Source organism: Neopelma chrysocephalum, unplaced genomic scaffold (assembly GCF_003984885.1).
Source record: "Neopelma chrysocephalum unplaced genomic scaffold, ASM398488v2 Primary Assembly neopelma1_97034, whole genome shotgun sequence".
Lineage (NCBI taxonomy): Eukaryota > Metazoa > Chordata > Aves > Passeriformes > Pipridae > Neopelma > Neopelma chrysocephalum.
The window spans coordinates 2,722,681-2,734,493 of record NW_020925676.1 but is presented as its reverse complement, the minus strand read 5'-3'; the positions used below and the strand labels follow the sequence as shown (position 1 = coordinate 2,734,493).

Sequence of the window (11,813 nt, the reverse complement as noted above, 5' to 3'; positions counted from 1 at the left end):
TCTGAACTAATAGTATATTCCACATGATAGTTAGAAAACCTCTGCTATTGTCCTTAGGCCATGGTGCATTTGATTTGAAAACAAATAAACAAACAAACAAAGCTGTTAGAAAGAGGAATAAAATATTTTATTAGGTGTCCTGAAACTCCTGTATGTTTTCCTTCTAAAATACCCTGACTAAATTACATATTTTTAGAATGAACATGTAAAATTTTGATACAAAATAAAAAATTTTCTCTAGTCTCTCATGTGGTTATTTACCTATGTGCATTAGAATATTTGGGTGTTGCACAGGAGATATTTTTGTAGCTTATTAGAAATATAGAACCATAGAGTGTCTTTGGTTGGAAGGGACTTAAAGATCATCTTGTTCCAACCCCCTGCCATGGGTGGGAACACCTTCCACTAGACCAGATTTCTCAAGAGGAAAGGTGTGAGGTTTGCCAGCAAGAGAAGTGCTGGCAGTGACTGAAGGCAGAAGGACATTTCCCAGCAGTAGATGGATGGGGGAGCCCATGGTTGGTTTTTGTCTTTGACTGTTTTTTTTTTTCTTTTAAATTTATATCTGCACTGTTCTGACTACATTTGCTGTAATTCTGCACTGTCTGAACCTGTCATTGCAAAGAGAGGAATTCAGCATGTCCCAGATAACTTAAGCTGACTCTTGCAAATTTAGAAGTTCCTGATGGGGGTCAGGCGGAGCAGCCACTCAAGTTGGCATCATGGGGATTTGGCAGTAGGCAGAGTTTTCCTGGCTTCTTGACGAACATTGGGAACAGGCTCATGCTGCCTCATCCCAGTTCTGCCATGGAAAGAGGGACTGTACCAAGGGGAAGTCCTGTCAAGCATGAGTCACCAGGGGGCCAGGTTGACACAGTGCCACAAGGCTGGGCTGGGTTCTTCCCCTTAGGCTTTGTCTGCATAGCAAATTCTAGGTTAAACTGCTCACTAAAAATCAAAGGACTTTCACGCTTTAAAAAAACCAACAGCTTGGACTCCATAACCGATAACTTAACTTACAAAAAAATAAGAAAACTCATGCCTCATACAAATGCAACAATGGCATACGACACCAAGTGTGAATATTTCAGGCATGTTTTCTGCTCTGCAGGAGACTTCCTTAGAGATGATGCTGAGACAATGAAACAAGCTGCTAATGCTTTCTGTACATGAAGTATTCCCTGAAGTTTGAGTAATGCCTGACTGAGAAAGCATGTATTTATGTGCACTGCCCCCTCATTATTAAAGACCATCTCAATCTGTGATTATCACAAAATACAAGAGGGACAGCTGCAAAATAGGAATAGAAATAGGAGACTTGGTTACTGTTCCAGTAACTGTCTAATGACAGGTTGCAAAGTCCATAAGGAGCCTTGTGAATTTGGGTCTTGCAGTCAAGACTTTCTGAAAAGTTTCTGCCAAATGGAAGGCACTGAACTGATGATAAAAGTGAACAATGGTTTTATTCCATTTTCTTCTCAGGCAAAGGAGACTCAAAGTCCAGACCTGGGCAAATTCCAACACAGCAGCTTGCAGAGGTCTGTAGGAGGCGTGTCTTGGGTGCAGGGGAAGCAGCCAGGGCAGGGAAGCCCAGGGGACATGTGCCAGAATAGACAACCCCTTTGGTCACAAGGTCACATGGTTTTAAGGGATAAAAAGGGCACTGGGTTTGAATTAAAGGCTCTTTGATTACCATCTAATCGGGGAGCTGACTCCATTTCTTTATTATATAAAGACCTCACGCAACAGAGGTCAATAAACTAACACGATCCCAGTTTGGAGGCAGAAACTGAAATGGTTTATTCGTACAAAAACTGGTATTTTTATAGATCTGAGGTACTACAATTCATGAGGGGGTTTGCATATTCATTCTATTACAACTGGGGACTTTACAGAGATGAGGTAAAAAAGGGGAAACCCCAGGTTTACAAATCTTGGGGTCTTACATCATAGGGGAAAACCCATTTTATCTTAGGGGAATTACAGGAGGGAAAAAGGTATTCAGGTTTACAGAATGCACAGGATCCAGGGAGATAAAGCACAATAGGTCTTCTGCACAGGTTTGATGAAATCAGGGTGCAGATGCCCTGGCTTGGGCAGGGCACTCCACACCGATGAGATCTCATTTACTTCTTAAACTGAGGTTTTTTCCCCAGCTCCCGAAGCCCGCGGCCTTTTGCAAAGACCACTCAAATTCCTCTCTGCAGATATTATATTTTGGGATCCAACAGCAGCCACATGCACAGCTGAAAGCTGTTTATAGCAGTTGGTGAGGGTTCAATGAATCTCTTGTCCAAAAAACCCAGCAATACTGCCACCATTTTGCAATCATTTCCCTTCACATGGGGAGAGAATGCTTGGGATGCCAACTGAAAATAGGGCTTGCAGGGTCAGACGGGCCGAGTGTACTTCTAGGAATTATTTCGGGATGATGTGGAGTTATCAGAATTGGTTTAAGAACTTATGAGAAGATGCTACTCCTCTTGTTATTTTCAATAGTTTTATTTTCAGAATGAAAGGTTATGCTTCCTGGGATTTTGAGTGTAATGTGGCTTCTTGTGATTGGCAGTAGATGGGTACCAAGTCCCTGAGAAATCTTGTCTAGTGAAGCACTTAGAAAGCCAGCCATGCACTCACTGTGCTTTTAACCTTCTTCCCCCTCCAGTTCCTTTAATAAACAGTTGGTAGGAAATCCATCTATTTGGACATCCCAGCAATAATGCAGGAGTAAATAGTTGTGTGTATCAATGAGAACAGTCCTTGCAGCTGGGAATGTAGTACAATGCCAGTTTACACATGGACAGTATGGACACAGACATGTGCTCAGTTTTTCTCTCTTCCTATAATTAAACCCAGACATTTAAAATTTATTTTCTCAGAAATGTAGTGTGACAGTTGTCTAGACTTGGGAAATAAATAGTAAATTCTGTGTTCCTACCAGGATTAATCAGGCCTTCCTCCACGCTCATGTGGTCAGGGGTAATATGAGGCCACCCTGGCAGGGGCGACCAAGGGAAAAGCATGTAGGGACCTCAGGGATGCCACAGGCCTCTTACAGTGTTCATCAACAATCTTGCCTCTTGGGTCACTCTTTTTACCTGTTCACAGTGAATATTAGCAGATACCTGGCCAGGATGGTTGTTTTAACTCCTGTTGGTAAAGAGGAGTGTGGCTATAGGGGCAAGCCATAGAAAGTCAGACCCTGTGGGATGCTGTTGCACTAGAGGACAGGTGCCAGAGAACTCCCTTCAGAGTTCAAGCTGTGCACTCTGGGTGCTGCAGCAGCCTCTCCCCTGTCTCAGAGTCCTGGTCAGGCTGTGTGAGTTTTGCAGGGGAGGAAACTGCTTAGTCAGAATATCTCTGCCTCATCTCCCTGCACATCCACCTGTGCATCTCCCTGCACATCCACCTGTGCATCTCCCCACACATCCCCCATGCATCCCCACATGGATCCCCTTCTCATTTACCTGCATATCCCTTGTGCATCTATCCCCATACATCCCTCCACACTCCCTGCTGCTGCCACAGGGTGAATGGTTTCGGTGGATGTCCCACATGGTCCCTGTTTGTAGGTTGTAAAGGGGATGATTCATGCAGAAGGGGTGCAGGGTGCAAAGTGTCCATACCTGGTGTGGGGGGCCACAACCCAGTGTCAATGCAGACAGGGGATGGTTAAGAATGCCACCACCAGCATCTGTCCCACATCCTTCAATAGGCAGATAATATGTACTGCCTTTTGTCTTCACCCCCATTGCAAGCAGAAAGCTCCATTTTTGAAAATTGCCATTTTAGAGAAGAGGAAAGGTGAAGCTACTGAGGTTGTTGGTGTTCTGTAGGAAGGCAAAGCAGCTTGGCCTAGGCTGCGGGAAAGTGTCAAGGTAAAGAAGGCTGCTAAAAAACATTGAAGAAACTGGAGTCTTTGTGAAAGCAGAGTTGAAGAAAAAGAAGCCGACTCATGGCAGCAGGCAGCAGGCATAAGCAAGTCTGAGGCTTACCCATATCCTATAACTTGAAAGCAAAACTAAAAATTCTTCAGACTGGCTTCATAGGTGGAGTTTCCTGGAAGAAAGCAAGACTGAAGACTTCAGGTTCCTTTCATCCCCCTGCCCATCTGCACTGTGATGTTAATGCAGGGCTTCCAGCATCATCGCCATGTATTCCTCTCCCTGCTGTCCCTCGTGGGTTTCTTTGTCCCAGCACAGAGTGGATTTACAGTCCTCCAAAAATGGATGGAAATTCTTCTGCTCAGCACCTACAGAGAAGAAGATGTGTCCATCCGAGGTAACACCTTGGAAATGTCTCCTGCTGAAGTCAGATGTGATGCCGTTTTTTGACATTTGAGCAACACAGAGAGTTTTGGTGGGGGTTTGCTCTTTGCGTTCAGGCACAATAATCCTTCACAGAGCTGAGGTACAGAGTGTCCTCAGATGCTATTTTGAAATTATAAAGCACTGTCAAAAGGAAAGAAGACATGCTGTATCTGTTAGAGAGATGATGTTCACACTGAGAATGCTCTCCCGCTTCTTAAAAATTATTATTATTATTATTATAGAGGTTTAATTTTTTATCACAGTGATTTTAGTATTATGCAGAAAAATTATAACTTTAAAGTATTTTTTAAATGAAAAGGAAAGTTGTGCCTTACCAAAGATAAGCATTTTTTATGTACAAAAATTAGAAGCAATTCAGATTGCACTGTTGCTTAAAGGCTGGAATTGCTGTAGAGAGAGATGGTGTGTCACTCAGCACTGCAATGACAAACATCTTTAACATGGAGATAATTAGGGGGTACAATGGGTGGCTGTGCAAGCTTTTAGCTGGAATCAATAGGAAAAATATGTTTGGCACAATATGTGACAAACTTATAGGGGTTTAATCATATTTCTCTTTGCTGCAAGACCTGTCACCATAGAGGATACCCCTCCAGTAGCCTGTGTGGAGCGTGTCAGGCTGGCCTCAACTTTGTTTTAACAGCAGATGCTTATGAAATAGTCACTGAGATCTGGGAATCAAATTTAGTCTGTAATTACCCTTTAACAACAGGGTTTCTGCTGTTGCACATGTGATGCCATATGCATTATCCCAGCAGTTAATTACTGAAGGGCTCTCCAAACCCCCCTCCTCTCTCCCATCAGATTTCCTGTCTTCCAGGTATCTCAGAATTGGGTACTGCTGGCAACTGCCACAACTCATGTGACATCTGCTTCCCTGCTTCCTGGTGTAAATTCTCAAATGTGAAGAAAAAAAAGCTGCAGTCCAAGAAGAGGTAAAACTTTTTAAACCATTTCAGATTTCCTCTTGGTTGGGAAGCTGAGACCCTGCTCCTGCCTGAACTGTGATGCAGACATTTCTCTGGTATCTTCTCTTTCCCCAGTCCTCTGCATTTCCACATCTCCAGGCTCTACCCCCAAGCTGGCCAGGGCAAAAACCAGCCAGGCACAATCTCTGTGTGGCTGGAAGTAGCATGACATTGCTGCCCAAAGCCTTTGGTGCTGGCAGCCAGCTGTCAATGAGAGTGTTGGTGCCTCTGGATGTTTCAGGAATGGTGATTCAGTAGGCTACACAGTTTCCTCTGAGTCAGTCTCCAAATTATGATTTAACACCAGGGTATTGGGAAGCTGGAAAAAGGAGGCATAGCTCAGAGATCCTAGTGAAAGCAGTAAATTCCAGTCTTGGCTTACTACTGATACTCAGGATAAACTTCTGCCTAGCTTTGCCACAGAATTTCTGCACGAATCTTTAAAGTTGCTTTTCCTATAAATTTATACTCTGCAACATACACCCAATAAAAATATGATTCCTTCCAGACACACAAGACTGGGGCTTGTGTGATGTGTGAGGCAGGGAGCAGCTAAGGTTTGAGTACTGTGTATTTCGTAAAGGCAAACTTATATTGGATTGAAGGTAGAGAAGACCAAACTGCAGCATTGATTTAAGGTACAGTATAGCAAACAGCTCAGAAAGCAGAAGTCATGCCTCTGAAGTTCTTCTCTTAAACTATGGAACATCATGGCCCTGTCAAGGTTTGTACACTGGAAGCCACAAGAGGTGATGTACTCTTTATCAAAGTTTGCTTCATATTTGGCTTAGATATTACAAAGAAATTCTTGACTGTGAGTGTGGTGAGGCACAGGCACAGTTTACACAGAAAAGCTGTGGGTGCCCCATTCCTGGAAGTGTCCAACGCCAGGTTGGACAGGCCTTGGAGCAACCTGGGCTAGTGGGAGGTGTCCCTGCCCACGGCAGAGGGTTGGAACAAGATGTGCTTTAAAGCTCCTTCCAACCCAAAACCATTCTGTGATTTAGAGCCGAAACAGGTTGCTGAGAAGCAAAAACTGTTAATGGCCTTATAGGTTCATTATCTCTGAAGAAACAAGACAAACCTATTGCCCCTTGGAGTTTACAGGGTAATTGACTCACAGAATCACAGAATCATAGAATATGCCAAGTTGGAAGGGACCCACAAGGGTCATCAAGTCCAGTCCCTAGCCCTGCACAAGATCATCCCCGAGAGTCACACCACATGCCTGAGAGTATCATCTTGAACTCTTTCAGCCTTGGTGCTGTGACCACTGCCCTGGCGAAGTCTGTTCCAGCACCCAATCACCCTCTGGGAGAAGAACCTTTTCTAATATCCTACCTAAACCTCCCCTGACACAACTTCAGGCCATTTCCTTGGGTCCTGTCACTGGTCACCACAAAGAAAAGGTCAGTGCCTGCCCCTTCTCTTCCCCTCCCCAGGAAGTTGTAACTGCAGTGAAGTCTCCCCTCAATCTCCTCCAGCTGAACAGACCAAATGCCCTCAGCCGCTCCTCATATGGCTTCCCCTCAAGGCCCTTCCCCACCTTCATTTCCCTCCTTTGGACACTCTCTAACGGCTTAATATCATTCTCAGATTGTGGTGCCCAAAACTGCCACAATATTCAAGGTGAGGCTGCCCCAGGTCAGAGCAGAGTGGGACAATCCCCTCCCTTGCCTGGCTGGCAATGCTTTGCCTGATGCCCCCCAGGACACAGTTGGCCCTCCTGGCTGCCAGGGCAGTACTGACTCATAATCAACTTGACATGAACCAGGACCCCCAGGTCGCTTTCCTGGCACAGCTTTCCAGCATCTGATTCCCCCAGTCTGTACACACAATCAGGGTTGTCCTAGCCCAGAAACTGGCACTTCCCCTTCTTCGACTTCATATGATTGCCAGTGATAGCAGTGGAACCTCTGCTGGTGGAGAGCAAGTAACAGAGTATTTGCAGTCTTTAGAAGTCCACTCTTTCTTAGAAAATGCTGCAGAAAGTGGTGTCAGCATGAAGAGAAACATATCAGCCAGACCTGGTCTGCTCCAGAAGCCTCAGGTTGCAAAAGGGAGAACACAAATGCCAAAGGCAGCAACACTTCACCCAAGTACAATGGGTTGATTGGGTTGGAAGATTGAGTTCTGATTAAAGTTTTATTTTTAAGAGTTCGCAACATGTTGCAGGCTCTGACAAGCAGCAGTAGGACAGAACGTCAGGGCGAGAGGAGGCATCACTGCAGCAGAATTCACCCCTCACTCCCCACAGCAGCCTTTGTTCTGCTGCTTCCTTGCAGAGGGATAGGAGCACCCCCTGCCTCCAGCCAAAAAGAGACCAAAGTCTCAGTATTTAAGAGTTAACATTTTATTGGACTTCAGTTGATGGAGAACAGAAGGGCAACAATGGCTCAGGTGTTCAATCACAAGTGTCACATACAGGGGCTTAACCCAGTTTGCAGGGAGACAATTGAGGAAGTTGTTTTTAAACTACTCTCCAAGGAAGAAAGGTGGATCCACAGCCCTGTTTTAATGTTCCCAGTTACTGTCCTCTCTCAGTCAATTTCATATCCTTCCCCAAAAGAAGCTTAGGACACACCTCTCCCCCATGAGCTAAAGAAATAAATGGTAGTAAACTCAGGGAAAGAACTAGACTTCAGAGTCACCTGTGCGGGAATCCACATTTGTGGCTCTAGAAAGATTGGTTGTGACAGACTATTTTTAACAAAGCTAACAAATGGGCAAAGTTTCTACTGTGACATTTTAACCCAACTTGTGTATAAAACCTGTTGAAGTACTTTGCCTCAACATGTGTCTACGTGTTTTACAAATCATTTCCAAAGGATCTGGATATTACTTGGCTCACTGACAAGGGGAACCCAAGACTTTAAAGCAGGCCTGTGAGTTGCTTCAACTGACAATGCAGAGCAGCCCAAATGCCATCTCTTTAACCCTTCATAACATGGTGATTTTTGGGGAGTTTGCCCAACTTTCTACCACGTAAGGCCAAGAGTTTGCATTAACCAGAAAAGTCAGAAAACAGCACTTATTCTAAAGTATTACAATTTGCTATAATATTTTTTTTTTAATGTGCAAAAGTTCATAGTAGAAGTACTGGCTCTCCAGCATCTGCTGGTAAAATTCTTTCAATGGACAGCCTGAGTCTTGAAGAAAAAGAGGGACCAGAAAAAAGCAGCTTCAAATATGATATAAGCAACAACACCACCACAGGGAGTTAACAATACTGAAACTTCTTTAATAAAAACATGAAATACTATCTTACATACTATTAGAGGAACTGGATATTGTTTTTTAAATAAACAACCTACTGCTCAATACTAACTTATATAATCCTATAGAAGCTAATCTTCAGTTTTAAACAAACAAGCTAATGTTCAATATTAAGATAAAAATCCTAGGGGAACTAAATAAATATGCCACAGCTCATAAATGTGTCCTGGCCAAAGCAGATGACTGGTGACAGGACTCCTCTTGCTGTTTGTCAAATTCTTGGATTAGTCTCTTAATGTGAGACAGCTTGTTGTGTAGGTACTGACATCTCTTCTTCAATTCAGAGTAGGTGGGGCTACACTATAAAGGAAAGATAAAAAGAAAATTAGGGCATGCAAACATTTCTGGAGAGTTTAGAATTTCATCTCTTTGGCTTTAAAATAGCCTTGAGCCAGACTCAGTGGTTTCCACATCCCACAGATCTGGTGTTACACATACCTGTTGTATCTTCTGATGCTCTGCCAGGACTTGACGACAAAGCATCTACGAGAGAAAAAACCCAGGAAGACAATATGAAGAACATTTCACTACTATCAGAAAATACAAACATGTGAAACACTAAGAATACACTCAGTTTGACTTGAAGAGATTTTCTTCTCTGTGAGCCACCGCTTCTGTAGGAGCTTTGCAAAAATAAATCCCCAACCCCCTCTATCACCTAGGATCTGCAATTAAACCTGTCAGTAGGCAATAAAAGGACCATGTGCTCAAAGACTCCCTTTGGGACATCACTCACACTGCCGTGCATTCACAGAGAGCTCAAACACGGCGTTTTTGGCAGAGTTTTGCAAATATGAGACCCAGCCCAAGCAGGGTCTGAGCATATCTTCCAATTCCACAAGGTTTCCCTTTGTCTCACTGAGCAGTACCAGGGAAACTAAAATACTCCTTCTGCTCACAAATACATTTGCAATCTGGCCAAAACCAAAATAAATGCCATCCAAAAAGCCTCAGCCTGCACGCAGAACTAAAGAATTCTGATACTGAAGACATGGAATGGTTGTGTTCAAATCAGAGAAGCCAAGGCTGGACGGACAGAATATCAGGTTTTGAACAGCCCTCTCTGCTAAAATTGCAGCTGGGATCAGCCACCTGGAAGATGAGTAAATTGTTGCTGTAGGTTTAGTTATGTGTTAAAAGTCATGGGAAAGAGAGGGTCAGGAAACCTTTTGGGATTACGGCTACTGGTTTCCAGGCATTTCCAGTCTTCTCTCCCATGTGTGTATCAGCACCCCCTCAGCTCACCAGGATCTTCTTTTATCCTTCTTTACCTGATATTCTGTGGACCCCTGAGTCACAAACTTCAGCTGATCATTAAACTTCCTGAATTTCTTGGCAATGCTGTCTGTCTGAGCCAACAAATTCTGGTATTTGCCATACTCTGCATTGAAGTCGTCCTTGTAGCTCTGGCGTTGCTCATAGGACACTATAGCTGTGTATTTTCTAATGGAAGATGGAAAACATTTTGCTATTAATATGTTCTAAGGGAACATTCTAATTAATTTCCATCTATAAAGCACACATGCAATTTTACACCAAGCACATGGTGAATGTCAAACCCAGACATCCAGTCTCAAGTGAGTTCACTCCTTGGTTTCCTGCTTCTACAGGTAAGCACATGTGCTTCAGGAGAATGTAGTCAGGTAACTCTAGAAATGGGCCACAGAAAACAACTTCTCCCAGTGATGCATCCCAGGCCAGATGCACCCAATCAGCATGCTGGATGATATTTGAAAAGAAAACTACAGATGTCCTTCAACATTTTGGGAGATACCTGTGAAGCAATAGCCTGGATTTCTGGCTTATGCACAGTGACATCCTCTAGCAAGAGCCCAGCACAGCACCCACAGTGCAAGAGTGTAGAGAGGGAAGAAAGGAGAGGCAAAATGGGGAGAAACATGAACCTGTTTTGTTTTTCTGGCTTTTGCATACACTTTGCTTAAAAAGCCTGAGTCCCTTTACACTCATACTATCTATATTAAGATTGAAATTATCTTTATGCTAGAGCTGTGATCATACTCATGAATTACGTAGCCCTAAGAATCAGGAAGAGAAGCTGGAATAAACTACCAAAGTGCTTTGAGCTGGATCATGTTGCAGGTGCTCTCAGTTTTAAAACTTTCTCTATGGGTCAGGCAGATGTCTGATACAGCACAACCCAATTTTTCCCACGTCACTGTGAGATTGTTCAGACATGGCTCCTTTCACAGGCAAATTTTCATTTAAGTTTTTAATCCCAATCAGAACTAAGCCAACTTCATGAAATCTTGCATAAAGGGTTTTTTCTCTTTAGGTTTCGATTTCGGCTTCCTACTTCAATATTCAGTTACAAAAAGTAACCATCTATCTTGCTCCTCAGTATCACTGCTCCCAGCTGACTGGGAAACAGACAGCAAAGAGCTGAATCTGTTCATTTTCACCTAGCAGAGGCTGGGAATTGAACGTGCATTGAAGTCCTCAGCCTAACATGGGAAGCACGAAACTGCTTCCCTGTAGGGCCAGGCTCCCCCTCAGTCTTTCCATGGAGCATCCCTGACTGTATCATATGGGATCCAGGTGCTGCCATGCCACCAGCTTGAAGGCACATGGAAGATGCACCAAAGCTGCAGAGCTGCAGGAGGCCTGAGCGCCCTTGCCGATGTCCCTGCTCTCACAGAAGCAATTGGCAGTGTTTGACCAGACAGATACACTTCCCCCTCCCCTACTGCACTACAGATCCCACACGGGGACACAACACCACTGCTGCAGCTGACAGCTGCGCAACTGCACTGCCAGCAAGTGTCAGGCTCGTCCTGCCCTTCCCCATCACAGTGTTCATTTTCCTTCTGAGCACTTAGGGCCCATCAAAACCTTCTCAAAGTCATCTTTCCAAAAGAGGAAGGAACTTAAGACTGCTCTCCAATGAGTACCAAGGGAGATAATTGTTATTTTACTCACATGAAGTAGTCTGGTTGTTCCGTTGATGACACAGGGTCTGTGGAGGCACTGAAAGTTTCTTTAACCCCTACAGAAAAGCAGAATTTTGACACCTGAGATAAACAGATTTTTCCTATAGACAAACCAACTGGATGGGCTTAAAACTGTCCTTGACCCGACTCACCATGCCCTGGAGTTTCAAAAGGAATCTGAGATGTCTCCTTTTGCTGCACCTCGGAGGTGCAGGGGAAAATGGAGCTGGCAGTTTCAGACGTGTTAGAAGTCGGAAGGACTGTGGGAGGCAGTGTTGAGGAAGCAGGAC

General features: G+C 44.1%; 1 protein-coding gene across 1 annotated transcript in view; it reads right to left on the bottom strand.

The window, feature by feature from the left end:
- Positions 1-8,728: 8,728 nt before the first annotated feature.
- LOC113961121 (RNA polymerase II elongation factor ELL2-like) overlaps positions 8,729-11,813 on the bottom strand; it is a 12,029-nt gene continuing 8,944 nt past the window's right edge. The window contains exons 7-10 of the mRNA XM_027671186.1: positions 11,509-11,579; positions 9,847-10,018; positions 9,014-9,058; positions 8,729-8,875 (exon numbers count right to left, since the gene is read on the bottom strand). Coding sequence (XP_027526987.1) covers positions 8,729-8,875; positions 9,014-9,058; positions 9,847-10,018; positions 11,509-11,579 — 435 coding nt within the window. The remainder of the gene's footprint in view (positions 8,876-9,013; positions 9,059-9,846; positions 10,019-11,508; positions 11,580-11,813) is intronic.